Source organism: Rhinoraja longicauda, chromosome 10, assembly GCF_053455715.1.
Source record: "Rhinoraja longicauda isolate Sanriku21f chromosome 10, sRhiLon1.1, whole genome shotgun sequence".
Lineage (NCBI taxonomy): Eukaryota > Metazoa > Chordata > Chondrichthyes > Rajiformes > Arhynchobatidae > Rhinoraja > Rhinoraja longicauda.
Genome location: NC_135962.1, coordinates 57,385,215 through 57,408,858, shown reverse-complemented (window position 1 = coordinate 57,408,858; position 23,644 = coordinate 57,385,215). Strand labels below are relative to the sequence as shown.

The 23,644-nt window shown below is 43.9% G+C and overlaps 1 protein-coding gene across 4 annotated transcripts in view; it reads left to right on the top strand.

Moving 5' to 3' along the window:
• The window catches only part of gtf2a1 (general transcription factor IIA, 1), a 45,542-nt gene extending 24,175 nt beyond the window's left edge, over window positions 1-21,367 (top strand). For 3 of the 4 annotated variants that reach the window (XM_078406921.1, XM_078406919.1, XM_078406922.1), the window contains 6 exons: window positions 2,671-2,761; window positions 4,463-4,611; window positions 5,828-5,932; window positions 8,559-8,906; window positions 10,061-10,150; window positions 19,405-21,367. In XM_078406921.1, coding sequence (XP_078263047.1) covers window positions 2,671-2,761; window positions 4,463-4,611; window positions 5,828-5,932; window positions 8,559-8,906; window positions 10,061-10,150; window positions 19,405-19,512 — 891 coding nt within the window. In that variant the 3' untranslated portion in view covers window positions 19,513-21,367. Of the gene's footprint in view, window positions 1-2,670; window positions 2,762-4,462; window positions 4,612-5,827; window positions 5,933-8,558; window positions 8,907-10,060; window positions 10,151-19,080; window positions 19,225-19,404 lie in introns of those variants that run through there. The other variant, XM_078406920.1, reaches the window with a different exon arrangement.
• Window positions 21,368-23,644: the final 2,277 nt, after the last annotated feature.

The following is a 23,644-nucleotide window of genomic DNA, read 5'->3' as shown; positions in this document are numbered from 1 at the left end:
TCCACAGCTGTCAAAGTTACGGGGAGAAGGCAGGAGAATGGGGTTGAGAAGGGAAAATACATCAGCCATGATAGGAATGGTAGAGCAGACCCGATGGGCCAAATGACCTATTTCTGCACCCATGTCTTATGATCTTTAGGAGGTGTTTATTCTCTTTTATAGAAGGAATGTGGATTTGAAACTGGCTCCCTTTTGTTTGATGGCTTAGGGGAAACTCCTTCACTTTTCAATTTTGATGAATTAACTCTACAGATGACCCTTGTTATAATGGACCATTAAGGGGGGGGGGGGAGGGTGGTGGTATCCATATTTGCCAATTGTCTGCTGTAACCTACTAAGGCAGCTTAATATGTACTGCATTGGAAAACAGCCAGTAAACATCAACTAAACAGGACACGGTGGCACAGCGGTAGACTTGCTGCCTTACAGCGCCATTGACCCGGGTTAGATCTCGACAACGGATGCCGTCTGTACGGAGTTTGTGCGTTTTCCCCCGTGACCACGTGGGTTTTCGCCAAGATCTTCGGTTTCCTCCCACACTCCAAAGGTGTACAGGTTTAGGTTAATTGGCTTGATATACGTGTAAATTGTCCCTGGTGTAGTGTTAATGTGCGGGGATCGCTGTTCGGTGCAGACTTGGTGGGCCGAAGGGGCTGTGAAGGGGCGCTGTATCTCTAAACTAAACTAAAGGACACCCAATAAACAGGAAAGGACACAAAATACATAGTACTTTAAATATTTAAATACATTTCAAAAATGTTGGCACACTGTAATTTTATTTTGAATTCGGCCCTTTGTTCCCGATATGAACAGACACCTCGGTTACATCAGATTTTGTCCGCTGTAACCAAAACCCATTATAAAGAGAACTGTACTAACGAGGTTATTCTCTATAAAGAATTCAACTTTTTTTTGAGGAAGGGTAAACTGTTTTAGATATTATTTTGCGATGTGCTGCTTATTAGAACTTATGAAGTATAACTGATGTTTGAATAAGTTTATTGGCCAAGTATGTACACATACAAGGAATGATCCTTGGTGCTCCGCTCGCAAGTAACAACACGACATACAGTAAACAATTAAGAATGAAGCATAAAACATTAAAACGTTAAGAATAGAACATAATACCAGAGCAAAAAGAGACTACAGACTTTTGGTTATTGAGTAGACCTACTACTTGCGGAAAAAACTACTCGTGTTTTTATGTCTGGCTGTGGCGGCTTTGACAGTCCAGAGTCGCCTTCCAGAGGGAAGTGTCGCAAAGAGTTTGTGGCCAGGGTGAGAGGGGTCAGAGATGATCTTGCTCGCTCGCTTCCTGGCCCTTGCAGTGTACAGTTCGACAATGGGGGGAAGGTTGCAGCAACAACCTTCTCAGCTGATCGAATGATTCGTTGCAGCCTCCGGATGTCTTGCTTGGTGGCTGAGCATTGTGATTTCACAACGGGACAAGATGCACTTTGTGTTGTGTGCCATGTTGCATCCTGCTTGGAGGTGCTTTGGGGCTGTGCTTTTCAGGGTACTTTCCCAACATCCTGTTTTTTGAGGTAATCAACAAAATTCCAGCATAGAGTGATACAGTGTGGAAACGAGTCCTTCCACCCAACTTGCCCACACCGACCAACATGTTCCAGCTACACTAGTCCCACCTGCCTGCGTTTGGTCCATATCCCTCCAAATGTGTCCTATCTAACGGTTTCTTAAACGTCAGGATAGTCCCAGCCTCAACTACCTCCTCTGGCAGCTTGTTCCATACACCCACCACCCTCTGTGTGAAAAAGTCACCCTACATCTACATAGTTTTGTAATATCTCTTAGTTTAGTTTAGTTTATTGTCACAAAACTAAACTCTACTAGCCACTAAACTAAACTGAGATCATAGCCTCAGAATTAAAGGACATATCTTTAGGAAGGAGATGAGGAGGATGGTGAATCTGTGGAATTCTTTGCCACAGAAGGCTGTGGAGGCCAAGTCAATGGATATTTTTAAGGCAGAGATGGATAGAATCTTGATTAGTACGGGTGTCAGGGGTTATGGGGAGAAGGCAAGAAAATGGGGTTAGGAGGGAGAGATAGATCAGCCATGATTGAATGGCGGAGTAGAATGACCTAATTCTGCTCCTATACCTTTTGAACTAAACTAAGGAATATTACAAGATAATATCAGCGTGAGAATAAAAAATTCCTTCCGGCATGCCTCTTGCACATATTAGTATTAATCGTTAAAAAAACATTGCTTAGCACTACAAAAATGAAAACCCTTCTTTCACCACAACATAAATGTATTTGTCACCGCAACCTACGTGAAAAATGACCCGTGTTTTTAGTACCATGTGGCAAAAGGGAGCTCTCAAGGACCAAAGACCTCGAAAGGGACCTCGTTTTGATTGCTTTGTTTGATCAGTTGAAATTCTGAGTTGTGAATCTGTGGAATTCTCTGCCACAGAAGGCAGCGGAGGCCAATTCACTGGATGTTTTCAAGAAAGAGTTAGGGCTAAAGGAATCAAGGGATATGGGGGGGGGGAAAGCAGGAACGGGGTACTGATTTTGGATGATCGGCCATGATCAGATTGAATAGACGGTGCTGGCTCAAAGGGCTGAATGGCCTACTCCTGCATCTATATTTTCTATGTTTCTATGTCGATGTTTCTATTCTTGTTATTTCTTTTGCAGAGTGCAGCTGCCACTGCAGCGACTCTGGCATTACCAGCTGGTGTCCCAGCTCCCTACCAGCTTTCCAATGGACCAATACTAACAAACACAGGTAAAAGCACGTCCAAGCACAAGGCTTTTGTTTCCTGGTTATAAGAGAGAAAGAGGCCATTCAGCAGAACCAGGAGTCACGGTTTTAAGAATAAGGGGTAGGCCATTTAGGACTGAGATGAGAAAAAAACGTTTTCACCCAGAGAGTTGTGAATCAATGGAATCCTCTGCCACAGAAGGCAGTAGAGGCCAATTCACTGGATGTATTCGAGAGAGTGTCAGATTTAGCTCTTAGGGCTAATGGAATCAAGGGATCTGGTGAGAAAGCAGGAACAGGGTACTGATTCTGGATGATCAGCCATGATCATATTGAATGGAGGTGCTGGTTCGAAGGGCTGAGTGGCCTACTCCTGCACCAATTTTCTATGTTTCTATGCTAGCTCTTGTCCCACCAACCTCACTCACCTCATTATTATATCTCCCCTCTGTGCTTTCAGTACAGAGAAAGGATCTCAACCCAAAACGTTGACTATCCATTTCACTGAACTGATGCTGCCAGACCAGCTGAGTTATTCTGCACTTTGCTACAGCATCTGCAGTCTTTAATGTGGGTCATTGAGAGAAGTTTGAAGGAGCACCATAAAGTTGGAAGGTTTCGCAAGGTTGAAAGATCTAGGGAAGGAATTGCAGAATAAGGAATTGACAGCTGAAGGCAATGATAGAGGGAGGATCTCAGGGCTGATCAAGTGGCTAGAATTGGAGGGCTACACACATCACAGGATGGTTGTAAGCCTGGGAGATGTATGCATATCTGAAAGAACTGAAACAGGCACAGATGTCTACATATTGTGCTTTATGATCCCATAAATCTCCACCTGCTTACAAATTTATACTGTAAATATTACAATTAGAAGCTGAATGCATATTTTCCACTTAGTTGTCTACGTTACGTGTAATGGAGAGACACGGAACTGCAGATGCTGCCTTACAACAAAACAAACAAAAAAAAGACCCAAAGTGCTGGAGTAACTTTGGGTCAGGCAGCATCTCTGGAGAACGAGGACAGGCGATGTTTCGGGTCAACACCCAAAACGTCATCTATCCACGTACTGCAGAGATGCTACCTATTTTGAGGAAGGACATCCTTGCTATTGAGGCAGTGCAGCGTAGGTTCACGAGGTTAATCCCCGGGATGGCGGGGCTGTCATATGAGGAAAGATTGGAAAAACTGGGCTTATATTCACTGGCATTGAGAAGGAAGAGAGGGGATCTTATAGAAACGTTTAAAATTATAAAAGGACTGGACAAGCTAGATGCAGGAAAAATGTTCCCAATGTTGGGGGAGGTCAGAACCAGGGGCCACAGTCTAAGAATAAAGGGGAGTCCATTTAAAACTGAGTTGAGAAAAAACGTTTTCATCCAGAGTTGTGAATTTGTGGAATTCTCTGCCACAGAGGGCAGTGGAGGCCAACTCACTGGATGAATTTAAAAGAGTTAGATAGAGCTCTAGGGGCTAGCGGAATCAAGGGATATGGGGAGAAGGCAGGCACGGGTTACTGATTGTGGATGATCAGCCATGATCACAATGAATGGCGTTGCTGGCTCGAAGGGCCGAATGGCCTCCTGCACCTATTTTCTGTTTCTATGTTTCTAAGCCTGACCCGCAGAGTTACTCCAGCACTTTTATGTCTTTCACTTAACACAGTTGTAACTTGTAACGCTTTCACTTGTAACTTGACGAACTATTCTTGATTCTCCACAGGGCAACTGCTGCAGTTTGTCCGAACCCCGAATGGGGCCCACTACTTCATCCAGCCCCATCAGCAGGTTGTACTGGCACAGTCGGTCACTCAGCAGCAGGTCATTCAGCAGATGCAGTCCGGCAGTGTGCAAGCACCTGTCATACAGCAGGTGCGTACAGCCCCATTACTTCTATGCCGGAATAACTATCAATCAACGCCAACAGAGATGTGTAGGGAGGAACCTGAGATGCAGGTAGACACAAAGTGCTGGAGTCACTCAGACCCGACAGGCAGCGTCTCTGGAGAGAAGGAAATGGGTGACATTTCTGGTCGAGACCCCGCAGTCTGAAGAAGGGTTTCGACCTGAAATGTCACCTATTCCTTCTCTCCAGAGATGCTGCCTGTCCCGTTGAGTTACTCCAGCCTTTTGTGTTTATGTCAACAGAAAACAGAATAATTATACTTCGTGATCTTGAATGAAGGATAAATTCCTGTGATTGATCTTAGTTATTGATGGTGTTCTCATTTTTTGTTGTTGGTTGAAAAATATTACCTGATATTTATAGGTGTATAATTCCTCTTAAATATTACACCTTCCTCAATTTACGTAATGCTGTATGTTAGGCTGCTTTAATCTAGAATTCTGGTAATATGCACTAAAGGTAAATAAAAATGTAAGACGGACACACACACACACAGTGCATATGCTGAAATATTGTCATAAGCAAACTGCTGGAGAAATTCAGCAGGTCAGGTAGAGTCTGTGCACGGAAATGGGCAGTCGAAGTTTCGTCTCGGGACCCTTCATCTATATACTAAAACTCTCGTTTGTTTGTTTGTTCCTGAACTACAACCAAAACGGTACACGATAGCACAGCAGTTTTAGGCCCACCTTACTCGCCGTCGTCCCTTTGGTGCTAATGGAAGAAGTTTAATTGAAATCGGTGTTATATTTTTAAAGTTAATCATATTTTAAAGTTTAAACCTATCTCCTAGGGAGAGGGGGAGGAGGGAGTTAAGGGGGATGGAGTGGGGGGAGGGGAAGGAGGGAGAGAGTGGAGGGGGGCGAGTGGGGGAGGAGAGGGTGCTGCACCAATGCAGGAGAGGTTTGGGCCCAACGGGTCCACTCGGTCTAGTTAGTTTATAAAAGGGTCTCGATAATGTCTTCTTACTCTCCACAGATGCTGTCTGACCTATTGAGTTCCTCCATAGGTTTGTTTTTTGCTTTAAATAAAAAAAATTAAAGCTGTATTGGTCTTTGTGAATAGCATTTTTTTTAGGTCTTCTGAAGTGCAATTAAATGATGATATGTGCACACTGAATAATTTGGATCAGGTTTATAATTTGCGACAGTGGAATAAATGTGATCTACTCTCTCTCTGCAGATGCTAGCTCCCCTGCCACCTGGAACCATCCCTCAGCAGACTGGAGTGATCATTCAGCCCCAGCAGATTCTAGTTGCTGGGAGTAAAGTTCCTTCAAACACACAGGTACACTTTTCATTTAAAAGAATAGATTGGCAAAAATGATAAGGTAGCTTACTCCTGTGGTTTCCTCTCTCATGTAAACCAACCTTAAGCTGATTTAATTTGTTTCATGTCAGTCGAAGAAATGGCTGTGATAAAGCAAGGACTAAATGCCATTTGAACAGATAGATGGATAGGAAAGGTTTAGAGTGATGTGGGCCGAATGCGGGCAGGAGATATTAATGTAGATGGGGCATGGGCAAGTTGGGCCGCAAGGCCTGTGGCCATGACTGGAACCATAAGAAATAGGAACAGAATTAGGCCATTCAGCCCATCGAGTCTGCTCTTCCATTCAATCATGGCTGATCTATTTTTCTCATCTCAACCCCATTCTCTTGCCTTCTCCCCTTAACCTTTGACAATGTCCCAGTTGTAGTGCTGAAGCCTTTCCTTTCAGAACAAGCTGTGTCTCCAGCCAAACTATTTGGAGTTCAGTTCAACAGTGGCATTGTGGAAAATCACCCAGCCATATCCTGTTCAGATAAAGCAGGACAAATCCATTCTGACTAATTACCTCTCGGTCATCTGAAAAATATCCTTGTTAGTGCAGTCAAGTGGCATTTGCTCTCCAAAAACCTGCTCACCAGTGCCTGGATTGGGTTTTGGCAGAACAGCTTCTTCACAGTCATGGTTCGAACATGGACCAGAAATGTTAGATCCGGAGATGAGATGAGAATGACTGCCCTTGATGTCACGGTAGCATTTGAAGTGTGTGGTTAAGAAGCTCTCGTGAAACAGGTTAATGGGCCACGAGAAGCGGGTACAATGACAACATTTACAACTTATAGAAACGTATAAAATTATAAAAAGACTGGACAGGCTAGATGCAGGAAAAATGTTCCCAATGTTGGGGGGGAGTCCAGAACCAGGGGGCCACACAGTCTAAGAATAAAGGGGAGGCCATTTAAAACCGAGTTGAGAAAAAACCTTTTTCACCCAGAGTTGTGAATTTGTGGAATTCTCTGCCACAGAGGGCAGTGGAGGCCAATTCACTGGATGAATTTAAAAGAGAGTTAGATAGAGCTCCAGGGGCTAGTGGAATCAAGGGATATGGGGAAAAGGCAGGCACGGGTTACTGATTGTGGATGATCAGCCATGATCACAATGAATGGCTCCAAGGGCCGAATGGCCTCCTCCTGCACCTATTTTCTATGTATCTTGTGTGATGAGACAGGGGAGCAGTGGGAGTGACTGGGGTGAGACTGGTCCATGATTATGCTAGTGACCAAAGAGACTAGTAATCAAATTAATAAGAGCCTATTAATCAAAATTAGACCGCGCGGCAATGTAGATAGTATAGTGCCCACGGTCTGTGGACTAGTAAAAAAAACCAGAAAACAAAGAATAGAAATATGCCTGAAGAAGAGTCTTGACCAGAACGTCACCCATTCCTTCTCTCCAGAGATGCTGCCTGTCCCGCTGAGTTACTGCAGCATTTTGTGTCTATCTTCAATAGAAATAACCAGGTCATTTTTAGACCATAGACAATAGACAATAGGTGCAGGAGGAGGCCATTCGGCCCTTCGAGCCAGCACCGCCATTCAATGTGATCATAGCTGATCATTCTCAATCAGTACCCCGTTCCTGCCTTCTCCCCATACCCCCTGACTCCGCTATCCTTAAGAGCTTTATCTAGCTCTCTCTTGAATGCATTCAGAGAATTGGCCTCCACTGCCTTCTGAGGCAGAGAATTCCACAGATTCACAACTCTGACTGAAAAAGTTTAGAGGCTGTGTTTAGTGGGACACCATAGGCAGTATTGCTTGCGCCAACTGACCACAGTGTCAGGTTATGTGGCCTCCTTTACCATTTTGCAGCTAAATATATTGATAGAATGGTTTCAAAGGTCTTTTATTGTCACATGTACCAGTTAAGGTACAGTAATATGCGAATTACCATACAGCCACACGAAATAAAAGCAACAAGACACACAAATACATAAAAGTTAACATAAACATCCACCACAGCGGATTCCCCACATTCCTCACTATGATGGAAGGCAAAAACGTCCAATCGGCTTCCTCTTTATTTCTCCGTCGGGGCGATCGAAGCTCCCGCAGTCGGCGTTCGAAGCTCCCGCGTCGGGGCGATCGAAACTACCGCGCCAGGGCGGTCTAAACTCCCGCGGCTTGGAGTTCCTGAAGTCGGTCTCTGACCGGAGATCGCGGGCTCCGTGATGTTAAGTCTGCATGTACCCCCCGTTGGAGCTCCGAGGTCGATCCCTGGCAAAGGGATCGCGGGCTCCAAGTCCCGTAGGCGCCCCGCGGTGGACATCTCAAAAGTCAGTCTCCATCAATGGCCGTCAACTCCTCGATGTTAGGCCGGAGATACAATACGGGGAAAAAAATTGCATCTCCGTCGAGGTAAGAGATTAGAAAAGGTTTCCCTCAACCCACCGCGCATAAAACAAGCTAAAGAACACTAAAAACATACATTTAACCCATACCATTTAAACACAAAGAAGGAATAGACAGACAGACTGTTGGCGAGGCAGCCATTGCTGGCGTCACCCGGTGGAATGGGGCACTGACAATGGAAAACTATCAGTTAATGCAATGAAAAGTGACAATTTTATTCATGATTTTTTCAGGTAATGCAAGCCACCACCGTTACGGCAACTCCTTCCACACAGGTGGGTCAGACCAACAGTGCTGCCCCAGTTCAGCAGCAGCAGCAGCAGCAGCAACAGCAGCAGCAGCAGCAGCAACAGCAGCAGCAGCAGCAGCAGCAGCAGCAGCAGCAGCAACAGCAACAGCAGCAGCAGCAGCCGCCGCAGCAGCAGCAGCAGCCGCCGCAGCAACCACCTTTAGTCATGCAAGTAGACGGGTCTGGGGACACCTCTTCTGAGGAAGACGAGGATGATGAAGAGGACGAGTACGATGAAGAGGAAGAAGAGAAAGACAAGGAGGAGGTTGGAGAGGATGGACAAGTTGAAGAGGTAATGTGTAGGAAGGAACTGCAGATGTTGATCCGGCCTTCAATCATCTGCTCTCTGAATATAGTCATATCTACTGTTGGGGTTCAATGATTACACTATGCTGACTTTTAACTCTTTTATAATTGTGGGAGAGTAATATGTCTAGGAAGGAACTGCATATGCTGGTTTACACCGAAGATAGACACAAAATGCTGGAGTAACTCAGCGGGACAGGCAGCACCTCTGGAGAAAAGGACTAGGTGACGTTTTGATTCGAGACCCTCCTTCAGGCTTATCTCGTCCCTGACTCTCAGTCTGACGAAAGGTCTCGACCCGAAAGATCACCTATTAATTTTCTCCAGAGATGCTGCCTGCCCGGCTGGGCTTCTCCAGCTTTTTGAGTCTATCTTAAGTTGAAGGTTGTGGAAAGAAGCAGGAATTTGAGTTGCCAGATTGTAGGGATGGATGTTTCTGATAATTGTAGGGCATGGGTTTTTTTAGTTTAAGAAACAGGCCCTTCGGCCCACCGGGTTCACGCCGACCAGCGATCCCCACACATTAACACTATCCTACACTCACACTCGGGACAATGTTTACATTTACCAAGCCAATTTACCTACAAACCTGCACGTCTTTGGAGTGTGGGAGGAAACCGAAGATCTCGAAGAAAATCCACGCAGGTCATGGGGAGAACATACAAACTCCATACAGACAGCTCCCATAGTCGGGGTGGAACCCGGGTCACCGGTGCTGCAAGCGCTGTAAGGCAGCAACTCTACCGTAGTGCAAACGTGCCAAGGACATGTACCACAGTTTAAGAATAAGGGGTAGGCCATTTAGAACGGAAATGAGAAAAAACTTTTTCAGTCAGAGAGTTGTGAATCTGTGGAATTCTCTGCCGCAGAAGGCAGTGGAGGCCAATTCTTTGAATGCATTCAAGAGAGAGCTAGATAGAGCCCTTAAGGATAGCAGAGTCAGGGGGTATGGGGAGAAGGCAGGAACGGGGTACTGATTGAGAATGATCAGCCATGATCACATTGAATGGCGGTGCTGGCTCGAAGGGCCGAATGGCCAACTCCTGCACCTATTGTCTATTGAATATGCCTTTGCTTGTGACTATAGCTTGGATAATTTGCTTACACTGATTGTTTATGGGTTCACTAATTCTCTCCTAGGAGCCACTGAACAGTGAAGATGATGTCAGTGATGAAGAGGGCCAAGAACTCTTTGACACGGAAAATGTTGTTGTGTGCCAATATGACAAGGTGAGAACGTGAAGAAGATCGTAGAGCTGGGCAGTAGACAACGTGCTTGACTCTTTTAGTTTAGAGATACAGCGCGGAAACAGGCCCTTTTGGCCCACCGGGTCCGCGCTGCCCAGCGATCCCCGCACATTAACACCATCCTACACACACTAGGGACAATTTTTACATTTACCAAGCCAATTAACCTACAAACCTGTACGTCTTTGGATTGTGGGAGGAAACCAAAGATCTCGGAGAAAACCCACGCAGGTCATGGGGAGAACGTACAAACTCCGTACAGACAGCACCCGCAGTCGGGATGGAACCCGGGTCTCCGGCGCTGCATTCGCTGTAAGGCGGCAACTCTACCGCTGCGCCACCATGCTGCCGTTTCAGTTTTCTTGAAAATTATCCCTGTGAAAGTTGTGAGCCTTAAATATTCCTGAGTTACACATGTCCTATGGGAATGATAAGGATGATAATGGCCGTGCTGAACTCAGTAGCATCAAGATGTCCCCGAGTCAGTTGCTCCACTGTTTATGTCTCCACCTGCAGTGAGCTGAAAGAAGTGTTCTTAGGTGAACTAGCCTGTGACAGATCTAATGTAGGGAAAAAAAACTATTTACCTTTTGTCTGCCTAAGTAAGCCCTTTGGGATTTTCCAGAATGGCCCTTTTTTCCTGACAATAAGCAGAACTGGGTCCACCTGGATCAGATGGTTAGGGTCCATTCCTTGAGCAGATCAGGAATGAATGGCCTACTCCTGCACCTATTGTCTATTGTCTATAGACCTGGGCTGAGTTTTTGGCTTCCCTTCACCTAATCATGCAGGTAGTTTATAGAGACCTATGTCATATGGAGAGGCATTTTTCATTGTGTAGTTTGAGACTTTAGCCAGAAGGTGATATAAACATAGACATAGAAACATAGAAAATAGGTGCAGGAGTAGGCCATTTGGTCATTCAAGCCAGCACCACCATTCAACATGATCATGGCTGATCATCCGAAATCCCTTATATCCCTTGATTCCCTCAGCCCTAAGAGCTAAATCTAACCCTCTCTTGGAAACATCCAGTGAATTGGCGTCCACTGCCTTCTGTGGCAGAGAATTCCACAGATTCACAACTCTCTGGGTGAAAATGTTTTTCCTCATCTCAGTCCTAAATGGCCGACCCATTATTCTTAAACTGTGACCCTCCTGGTTCTGAACTCCCCCAACATCGGGACCATTTTTTCTGCATCTACCCTGTCCAATCCTCTAAGAATTAAAAAAAATATATATGTTTCTATCAGAATCTGTTGAAATCATTGCCACAGACAGCTGTGGAGGCCAAGTCATTGGGTCACATTTAAAGCAGAGAATGACAGGTTTTTGATTGGTAAGGGTGTCAAGGGTTATGGGGAGAAGGCAGGAGAATGGGGTTGACAGGGAAAGATGGATCAGCCATGAATGAATGGCAGACTCAATTGGACGGCCTAATTTACTCCTATGACTTATGGACTTATGAGATGCGATGATATATATATATAAGCCTTATATATTCTGTTTGTGCAATCTGTATCATGCTACCTTACAAGGAAATATTTGTTGGCGGTTATTGTATGATTTGCAGATTGCTGTTTAACTTCCATATATTTTCACCAGTTTCTTTTGACTCTCCATAGAGTCATAGAGAGGCATAGAGTGATACAGTGTGGAAACAGGCCCTTTGGCCAAACTTGCCCACACTGGCCAACAATGTCCCACCTACATTAGTCCCACTTGCATGCGCTTGGTCCATATCCCTCCAAACCTGTCCTATCCATGTACTTGTCTAACTGTTTCTTAAACGATGGGATAGTCCCAGCCTCAACTGCCTCCTCTGGCAGCTTGTTCCATACACCCACCACCCTTTGTGTGAAAAAGTTACCCCTCGGACCTCACCTTGAACCTATGTCCTCTGGTCCTCGATTCCCGTACTCTGGGCAAGAGACTCTGTGCATCTACCCGATCTATTCCCCTCATGATTTTGTTTACCTCTATAAGATTTCACCTCATCCTCCTGCACTCCATAGAATAGAGACCCAGCCTACTCAACCTCTCCCTATAGCTCACACCCTCTAGTCCTGGCAACATCCTCGCAAATCTTCTCTGAACCCTTTCAAGCTTGACAATATCTTTCCTATAACACGGTGCCCAGAACTGAACACAATATTCGAGAGGCAGTCTCACCAACGTCTCACCTAGTCAAACCGCATGTCAAAAACCTCGGCATGATATTTGACTCTGCATTAAAATTTGATAAGCAAGTCAACGCTGTGGTAAAAGCCAGCTTCTTCCAACTTCGAACCATAGCTAAAATCAAACCTTTCCTCCAATTCGACGACACAGAAAAAATCATTCACGCTTTCATTTCCTCCCGCCTAGACTACTGCAACTCCCTATACACTGGGATCAGCCAATCTTCCCTGTCCCGCCTGCAACTGGTCCAAAACGCCGCAGCGAGACTCCTGACGGGTACCCGTAAAAGGGACCACATCACCCCCATTCTGGCCTCTCTCCACTGGCTCCCTGTACGGTACAGAATCAACTTCAAGCTCCTCTTATTCACGTATAAAGCCCTAAATGGACACTCCCTCCCCTACATCAAAAATCTTCTAACCCCCCTCTCTAACTCCAGGTCCCTCAGGTCGGCCGACTTGGGGCTACTCACTATCCCGCGGTCTAGGCTTAAGCTCAGGGGTGACCGCGCTTTTGCGGTTGCAGCTCCTAGACTGTGGAACAGCATCCCTCTCCCCATCAGAACTGCCCCCTCCATCGACTCCTTTAAGTCCAGGCTCAAAACCTATTTCTACTCCCTAGCGTTTGAGGCTCATTGAGGAGGCGCTGTGAACTGTTTGCATGCTACTGTATGTTTCATTTTTTTCCCCCATTGGAACCTAATCAGATGTACAGCACTTTGGTCAACGTGGGTTGTTTTTAAATGTGCTATACAAATAAAATTGACTTGACTTGACTTGACTTGACTTATGCAACTGCAACTGCGACTTCACTTGATATTTTTCACCTGCTTTTTACAATTGAACATTTGGGTGATGGTGGTCATTCTGTAAATGGTTGATGCATTGAAGTAGTGGATTGATTCTGCAGATGTTTTTTTCATATGAATAATCAAGCGAGTATACGATTAGATAGACACAAAATGCTGGAGTAACTCAGCGGGTCAGGCAGCATCTCTGGAGAAAAGGAATAGTTGGCGTTTCGGGTCGAGACCCTTCTTTAGATCTTACGGCCCTACCAGAGTATACAGGTAGTCCTACTCTTTGAATTTAATACAGTGCCTATAGTTTACTGGGGATATGGGGTGCAGTGTTTTGTTTGATTCCTTATATTTATACTGATTTATTGAATTTATATTAGCACAGGAACGCATATAAAAAGAAACTTGCACTAACTAAAACAAACAGAACCATCTGGCAGGTGGCAGTCAACTCATCTCAGGACACAGTTTCACTGGCCGAGCTCTTAATAGCAACGGCTTATTCTCAGATTCACAAAGTGAATGGAAACACATCTTGGCTGTCATTGAAGCTACGTTTCAGAACTTGAGAAGGCTTGGTTTATTTTAACTCTGCTGTTCGGTGGTTGTGGAATTTGGAGTTTTGAAATGTTACCCGACTTCTGGGTATTAGCGAAGTTATTCTGTTAATTTGTCAGAGGTTTGCTTTCGAGGGCGAGTACTGTGGTCCAGGCTTTTCTGGAGCCTGTCTCTAATCAGAACTGACTGCATTAAGCTTGCTTGCGGTCTGCTGCTGACTGCCTTGTGACTTATGGTCACAGACTCTTGCACGTTCAAGTCTGGCATTTGGCTCCCATTTTATTTTAGAAATATAATTGAACTGGAAAACTAGGTATCTGTTGAACATTTTAAATCGTGTTGCGTGACCAGGTTGCTATGATTTCCAAAGATTTGAATGGCTGCAGATTTGTGTTTAGGTTATTGTCACGTGTACGTGAAAAGCTTTTGTTGTGAGCTGACCAGCCAGTGGAAAGACTACACATGATTACAATCAAGCTGTCCACAGTGTAAACAATATAGGCAATAGGTGCAGGAGGAGGCCATTCGGCCCTTCCAGCCTGTACGCACCGCCATTCGCGGTGATCATGGCTGATCATCCACAATCAGTACCCCGTTCCTGTCTTCTCCCCATATCCCTTGACTCCGCTATCTTTAAGAGCTCTATCTAACTCTCTCTTGAAAGCATCCAGAGAATTGGCCTCCACTGCCTTCTGAGGCGAGGCAGAGATTTCCATAGATTCACAACTCTCTGAGTGAAAATGTTTTTCCTGATCTCCGTTCTAAATGGCCTACCCCTTATTCTTAAACTGTGGCCCCTGGTTCTGGACTCCCCCATGTTTCCTGCCTCTAGCGTATCAATAAGATCCCCTCTCATCCTTCTAAATTCCAGTGAATGCAAGCCCAGTCGCTCCATTCCTTCAACATATGACAGTCCCGCCATCTTGGAAATTAACCTTGTGAACCTACGCTGCACTCCCTCAATAGCATGAATATCCTTCCTCGAGTTTGGAGACCAAAACTACACACAATACTCCAGGTGTGGTCTCACTAGGGCCCTGTACAACTGCAGAAGGACCTCTTTGCTCCTATACTCAACTCCTCGTGTCATGAAGGCCAATATCCCATTAGCTTTCTTCACGGCCTGCTGTACCTGCATGCTTACTTTCAGTGACTAATGAACAAGGACACCCAGATCTCGTTGTATTTCCCCTTTTCCTAACTTGGCACCATTCAGATAATAATCTGCCTTCCTGTTCTTGCCACCAAAGTGGATAACCTCACATTTATCCATGTACAGATGCATAATAAAGGTAATAACGTGAATAATATTTAGTGTAAGTAAAGTCCAGCAACGTCCGATCAAAGATAATCCAAGGTCCCTAATGAGGTAGATACTAGCTCAAGACTGCTCTCTCTCTGGTTGTAGGATGGTTCAGTTGCCTGATAACAGCTGGGAAGAAACTGTCCCTGAATCTGGAGGTGTTCGTTTTCACACGCCAAATAGGATTTATAATATAAATCATAACATTCTTAATGTCATTAAATCGTTGTATGTCGGACATTTTACTTACAGCTCTTTGAAGTCAGGGGCTATTCGGTAAAGACCATTGAGCTCTGCAAATTTGGTTCTGATTATACATTGTATATTTTCGCCTATCTTCTCCAACAACCAATTCAGTGAATTGCTTAAGAAGTATAAGAAAATAACTGCAGATGCTGGTACAAATCGAAGGTATTTATTCACAAAATGCTGGAGTAACTCAGCAGGTCAGGCAGCATATCGGATCTCCTGAGATGCTGCCTGACCTGCTGAGTTACTCCAGCATTTTGTGAATAAATACCTTCAGTGAATTGCTTATAGCTCTGGTCAACACCAGATAAAATTGTGACTTAAAGGTAGGGGCTATGGTAAAGTAATTTGCAGATAATGGGAAAAAAAATGGTCGTGGTTTATAGTGAGGAAAAAAGGTTTAAACAGTCTCCTTCTTGCGTTTGAGGCAGCAGAAGTTATGTGATGCCCTCCAGGCGCTGTAGCCAGTGCAATGTGCCGTTGTCGAGGGCCATGAGGTCTAACCCTCCACCAGGGGGACGGAGGACAGTGCAGTCGAAAATGACGTGCTGCGCTCTTTGCTGGTCTGCTCCACAGTTTAAACAGTAGAAAGCTGCAGATAAAGCAGCAGAAAAGCTGGAATAATAGGAGGCGGCACGACGTTAGAGTTGCTGCCATACAGCGCCAGAGGCCCAGGTTTGATCCTGAACCTTCGGTGCTGTCTGGACGGAGTTTATACATTCTCCTTTTTGACCATGTGTGTTTTCTACGGATGCTCAGGTTTCCTCCTACACTACAAAGATGTACAGGTTTGTAGGTTAATTGGCTTTGGTAAAATTTGTAAATTGTTCCTAGTGTGTAGGATTGTGCTAGTGTATACAGGGTGATCGTTGCTCGGCACTGACTCGGTGGGCCGAAGGGCCTGTTTCCACACTGTATCTCTAAACTAAACTAAACTAAACTAAAAAATTATTCCAGAGAAGTAAGTGAGGTAATGCATTTGGACAGATGTGAAAAGATAAAGGAATATGCAATAAATGGGAGATTATTTAGTGCTATGGGAAATCAAACAGATCTTGGTAGATATCTTGAAAGTTGGCAGGACAGCTCCAAAACGTGGCTGAATAGGTGTATGAAAGATGTTCCCTTTATTAGATGGGGCATAGAATATTAGAACAGGGAGAATAGAATTATATACAGCACTGGTTAGACCCAAGCTTGAGGATCTCGTGGTTAATGGCTAATATATTTAAAAAAGTAAAATAAAAGTACTATCCTTCACTAGGGACAATTTACAGTTTTTATCAAAGCCAATTAACCTCCAAACTATATGCCTGGAGTGTGGGAGGAAACCAGAGCATTAGGAGAAAACCTAAGCAGTCACAGGGAGAACATCCAAACTCCGTACAGACAGCACCCAGTAAGGCAGCAACTCTACCGCTGCGCCACCGTGCCGCCCGCTGTATGACTCTGTGTTTCATATTTGCGATGTGATTCTTAGTCATTTCAACTTTCTATGCTGTCTTATTTCATGTGTGTTGATCATTTTGTTGTTGATGAGATACGGGTGAGTGATCTAGGATTTATTTTCTTCAAGTGGATCTGATGTAGGATGTGTTCAGGAAGCCAAACGTCTACCGACATTGATAGCTACAGTAAGGGCAAAGCAGGGTACCTGTAGGCCCACTGGAGTTGGCGATGTGAGACCAGACGTACTCACCTTAACAAGGGACAAGTCACTGCGGTAGAATTTCTACAACCACGCCAATAAATTCAGTAGCTGCCGTTGCATCTGCTTCTAGCCATTTTCATTTAGCAAGCCGCTGATTGAGGAGGAGAGAAATGGAACCAAGGCAGAAAGGCCAACTCAACATTTGGCTAGTTGGAATCTGAAACAGACCACAGGGAAGAGCAGTGAGCATCTTTCTGAGTGTTCTCTGGGATGAAGGTTTTTTTGGCCACGTATTTATCCTGTGATTGGAATTTTGGTGAAGGCTTCACATTGAGGTATCACTAAACGAAACTGTAGTCTGAAAGGAAAAGATTTGTGTGGATAATAAAATATTTGATTTTCTTTGGCAGATGTGCTGAATGAACAATAATGAATCTTGGCGTGGCGTGCCATTCAATGCCGTTATTTATTTTAAGTATTTAAAAAGTAAAAAGAGACATTATCCCTTTTTTTTGGCTTCTGAGATAGATTCCCATTTCTCTGGCAAGAACTTCGACTACCTACACATTTGACAAATTCTTAATTAGTATACATTAGAAAATAGTTTGTGGCTTGCCCTTTGAATTGTTGCATATGGCGAAACCACAAATCCAATTAGTCAGAAAGACACAAGAGGCCGCAGATGCTGGAATCTTATGTAGAACACAAAGTGCAGGAATAACTTAGTGGGCCAGGTAGCATCTCTGGAGGATATGGACGGGTGACGGTTCGGGCCGGTTCCCTTCTTCTGACTCAGACTTTGTGTTCAATCTAATCAGTCATTTATTTACTAACTCACCAGTCTCATTTGAGGCACAAAGAGGGTTTCTCGTTAACGTTCTGATAGATTTAACAGTCCTGAACACATTTCCATTGCTGTCAACAATATTTGGTAGGAAAGAACTGCAGATGCTGGTTTAAATCGAAGATAGGCACAAAATGCTGGAGTAACTCAGCGGGTCAGGCAGCATCTCTGGAGAGAAGGAATGGGTGACGTTTCGGGTCGATACCCTTCTTCAGAACGGGCCCGAAACGCCACCTGTCACGCTGAGTTACTGCAGCATTTTGTGTCTTATCTTTGGTGTAAACCAGCATCTGCATTTCCTTCCTCCACTAAATGTCAAGTGGAGGATGGGAGACCAACCAACGAGGCATTGGAGTTAATGAGTCCAGGGAAGAGTTTCAGCCACAGATGATTGGAGGTAGGACCTTGCCCTTGAGGCAAGAGATAGCATTGAGGAAAGCACATGTTACTGATGCTTGAAGAAAGGAGATGTAAATAAAAAATTTGCAAGTAGACTTGAGAGCAACTGTAAATGGAGTCGACAGCTTTATCATATCATGTCATATATATACAGCCGGAAACAGGCCTTTTCGGCCCACCAAGTCCGTGCCGCCCAGCGATCCCTGTACATTAACACTATCCTACACCCACTAGGGACAATTTTTACATTTACCCAGCCAATTAACCTACATACCTGTACGTCGTTGGAGTGTGGGAGGAAACCGAAGATCTCGGAGAAAACCCACGCAGGTCATGGGGAGAACGTACAAACTCCTTACAGAGTCGACTGTAGTCAGATGCATCAAACAGTGACTGAGTGACCCACTATCTGATATCATCTTTCTTTATTAAATAACCAGACTGTTCATTTTTATGGGGAGGGATCTGACAGGAGGTGTGAGGTTGAGTTTGTTAAATAGAAAACAAATGCTTACCAAGCAACATTGGACCGGGATAGGCCACCAGTTCCTTCAGCCTGATCCATTGATTGATTAGATTATGATTGATCTTGGTCTCGGCTCCAGATTCCTGGTGGCAATATGCTTTTAAAGTTTTGTATCTTCTGCTTTCTGAGAGAGGGGGGGGGAGGAGATATTGACCAGGGGGTATGTGGTCCTTGATTATGTTTTGTTGTTGATGATATGACAATTATAAGTTCATAAATCATGGCAGCAGAATTAGGTCATTCAGCCCACCAAGTCTATTCTGCCATTCAATCATGGCTTTCTCACTTTCATTCTCAAACCCATTTTCCTGCCATCTCCCATAAAACCCTTGACACCCTTACTAATCAAGAATCTGTCAATCTCCGCCTTAAAAATGGCCACTGTGGCAATTAACTCCACAGATTCACCACCTTCTGACTACAGAAAGGCCTCCTCATCTCCTTTTTAAAGGCACATCCTTTTGTTCTGAGGCTGTGGCCTCTGGTCCTAGACTCTCCCTCTAGTGGAAACATCCTCTCCACATCCACTCTATCCAGGCTTTTCGCTATTCGGTAAGTTTCTATCCCTTAAATACTCTTGATACTCTTGATATTGTTTTCTGATCATTCACACATGGAAGGGAGCTCGAAGGCAACGTGAGCCAGCACCTTTGAATTTGTAAATGGTCGGAAAAGCAAACCAATCTATGGACCTGTTCACCATAACAAATCTTGTTGTATCTTCAGATCCACCGGAGTAAGAATAAGTGGAAGTTTCACCTGAAGGACGGGATCATGAACCTTAACGGGAGAGATTATGTTTTTTCCAAAGCTATCGGAGATGCAGAGTGGTAAGAATTCAGATCTTCTTGAGGTGAAAGGACAGGCTTATTGGACTGGACAAATGTGCACTTAAACTGGAGAATGAATCCTGCAAGTGAAAAGAATACAGAACTACTGGAATCCAAGCTACTGAGTTGTACAACACTACATTATGTGGGGGAAAAGCCTTGCCACTGAAATGGCTAACATTTTACAAAGAGACAAAGAACAGTGTGCTTAACTATCAGTCATACCATAATATAGTCACTGCTTGCTGATTGATGAATGCGTCTACAGAGCTAACGAGTTTACAAGCTCCAAGACTCTTCCAAGGAGAAAGCATTTAGAGGACCTGGTCACTGTGCTTTGTGCTAAGTGCTGTCATTTGAATTGCATAGTATATTAAAAAAAAAGATTAAAAGACGCTCTTTTATAGGGGAGGTTTATAGCTGGGTAGAAAAAAAAATCTTGTAAATTCAAATCCCTTCACTGGTATAGTGATTGAATAACTTTCAGAGCCCGGACCAATGTATCATTAAGGTGTAGCAATGGCTGATATATTTTAAAAAGTAAAACAAAGTTGATAGATGACTTTGAATTGCAAACAGTTTGATAAACCTAGACATGTATTCTGTTTACCTTTTTTATGCTGTGATTTTATTACGGTATGCAATATAGTTGAGGCAGACTCTTCTAACCTATCGTTTCCATACCATACCTGTGATAATTTTCAAAGTCAGCCCGATCCCTGAGGCTGAACACACCAAATTGTGCTCTTATATAGTGCTGTTATCAAGTGTTCCTTTTGCAAGCATGTTTCCAAGTTTAATTTTCTCCACGTGTCACATTAAACCATACTGTAGATCAGTGCGCAGCCTAATTTTAATTGAGGATTTTTATTTTGGACTGCCACATTAAGTTTGAATAGAAATCATCATTCCTTTTAATTTTCTTTCCTCTTGTTTTATTCCCTTCCTCGCCCCGCCCTTCCCTTCCTATCTGTTTTATATAATGGTTTTCTAATCTTGTGAAAGACTTCGGAATTTATTAGAAGAGTGAGGGGGATTTACCTTTTTAAAATGATGAGACCAACATCACTTGTAGCCGTGTTTTCAACAGAGACAGTATTATGTGATTAGTGGGATGATTGTGTCTGGGGGAAAAAAGAAGTGGCAAAGTTTGCACATGTAGTGGTGGAACGTGCGACAAAGATGAGCGCCATTTTAAAAGAAGAAGATAATTCGCTTTGAGACAAAACCAGCCATTTACAAGTTTTTTGCTTTTTAAAAAAAAAGTTATAAAACAAAAGGCCTGTACACACGACGAGTTGGGGGGAAAGAGAAAGAACGATTTAAAATAGCTGATCTCTTTTCTAACAGCTTCTTAGTCAACTGGTGTTGAACATAAAGTGTAAGAGGGAAATCTATTTATTATGTTTGTATAATTCATCTTGTACCATTTAAATCAAGGTTCTTAATAAAATAAAGTCATCTTTGTTTAAGGCCCTGCCTGTAAGACAATTAGAGAACTTAGTATTTTCTTGTTCTAAGATCTATTTTAAGTTACTTAAAAGTATTTTGCCTTTGCAAAGAAAGAAAAAAAAGAAAAAAATTAAAAACGCCCTTAAAGTTTGTGCTTATTCCTTTTAATTTACAAGATTTTTAATGTAATTTCTCTTGGGGGAAAAAGAAGTTGCAGAATTAGAATGTATCTCTAGTTTCCTTGATCATTGTAGGTTTTAAATCAGATTAATGTTCAGAAGGGGAAGGGAGGTAGATGTATATATGTATATACTTAACCCCAGCTTCAACATTTTAAACTGAGTGAGAATGAATACTTTGTTATAATTTATATTTTTTATTTCAAATATATTGTGAATCTCTCAAATTGGACAATTCATTGTACAAAAATTAAAATTTCACTATTTGTATTGCTTTGGAACAGAGTATTTTAACTTTCATTGAGCCGAGTTGGCCATAAATCTCTGCATTCTCCAATGACTAATGCGATCTACTTACTGCTAACCAAGAACCAATCTCAAGGTAGATCGCAGGCTCACGGTGATCGTGATTATCATTTTTTCAAAATGAAGGAAATTGGCCGTGGTCCATTCTAAACACTCCCTGGTGAAGTAGGGAAGTCCTGCTAGACTTCACTTTAGGCTCGAGAAAGTGTGCGGAAACAGGGCCTTTGGCTCACCGAGTCCGCGCCGACCAGCGATTGCCCTGTACACTAGCACTATCCTACGCACTAGGGACAATTTACAATTTTACTGAAGCCAATTGACCGACAGACCTGTACGTCTTTGGAGTGTGGGAGATAAACCAGAGCAGCCAGAGAAAAACCACGCAGGTTACTGGGAGAACGTACAAACGCCGTACAAACAGCACCCGTAGTTGGGATGGAACCCGGGTGTCTGGCACTGTGGCAGCAGCTCCACCAATGTGCCGCCCAAAATGATTAAAGCACGAAGGAAGTCATAATGTTTTCCATTCCTAATTCTATTGTGCAATTACCTGAAAAAGTATGAGTAGTTGTGAAGAATGCTTTGGGAAGTCAAGGATGAAGGAATGCCCGATATGAATAAGTCATATAATCACACAGCACAGAAACAGGCCATTCAGCACAGGTCTTTCATGCTGACCGCGATGCCCTATCTACGTTAGTTCGATTTGAATAGATGAAACAGAGTTCCGAAGAATGCCATAGATACCTTTGAACTTTATGGTTTTAAAATTCTGGGCTCTCGCCATGTTGAATTACTGCCTCTCAATTGTAGATGATGTAAATTAATTGAAAATCCTTTCTAAGTCGGCCTATATTAAAAAATAACTAGATATGATTAATAGATGTGCTTTAAATTTCAGTTCTCAGAATTGAGGTAAGTATATTTCATGAGTGTTATGAAAATTTGAGCAAATGATTGAGTGAATGGTGAAGTTGGCCAGTGTTAACATGGAACAGTATAAGCACAAGAACAGGCCCTTCACCCCAGCAGGTTTGTGTTGAACGAATTCTTATATGTCTGCGCATGATGCATATCCCTCTATTCCCTGCATATCCGTGTGCCTATCTAAAAGCCTCTTAAATGCCACTGTCATAGATGCCTCCACCAACACACCTGGCAATGCATTCTCCACACCACCCTCTGAGGAAAAAGAAAACTTGCCTCAAACTTTAAACTTTGCCGCTCTCAACTTAAGGTTGGGGAATAAATGTTCATTATGATACCAGGGTTAAAATGGTGCGTTGGGACCCGGGATCTTGGACTCCAGGCAAAGGCTACATCCAGTTCTGCTCTAATAATGCGATTTTATTTGGACGGGCACATGGAAAGAAAACAATTGGAGGAATATGGACCAAATGTGGGCAAAGGGGACTAACTTAGATGGGGCACCTTGGTTGAGTTGGGTTAGAGGAGCTGTTTCCATGCTGTATGACTTTATGACTCTACTAAGTCCATAGGCAACTGGGTGTACCAGTGTGGCCACTATCATTCCCCTATTGCGGAATACAACGATCAGCCAAAACATTATGACCTGATGAGCCAAAACATTATGACCACCTGCCTAATATGCTGTTGGTCCTCCGAGTGCAGCCCCATGCGCAGCAGGGTGCGATGCACTGTGTGTTGTGACACATTCCTCCCGTGACCACCTTTAACATTTTCTGTGACTTGTGCCACAGTAGACCTTCTATCGGTTCGGACCAGACGGGATAGCCTTCGTTGCCCTCGCGCATCGATGAGCCTTGGGCGCCCAACACCCTGTCTGACGCCGGTTTGTGGTTTGTCCCTCCTCGGACCACTGTCGGTAGGTACTCACCACTGCTGACAGGGAGCACCCCACAAGCCTTGCCGTTTCAGAGATGCTCTGACCCAGTCGTCTGGCCATAACAATTTGGCCCTTGTCAAAGTCGCTCAGGTCTTTACTCCTGCCCATTTCTCCTGCATCCAACACATCGACTTCAAGAACTGACTGTTCACTTGCTGCCTAAAATATCCCACCCCTTGACAGGTGCCATTGTAACAAGATAATCAATGTTATTCACTTCGCCTGTCGGTCATAATGTTTTGGCTGATCGGTGTAAAGTTCAGTTCTGTGCAGAGCATTCCACTGGAACTAGTTTTATTCCCTGAACTGTTTCCTAAGGAACTCTGTCTGGC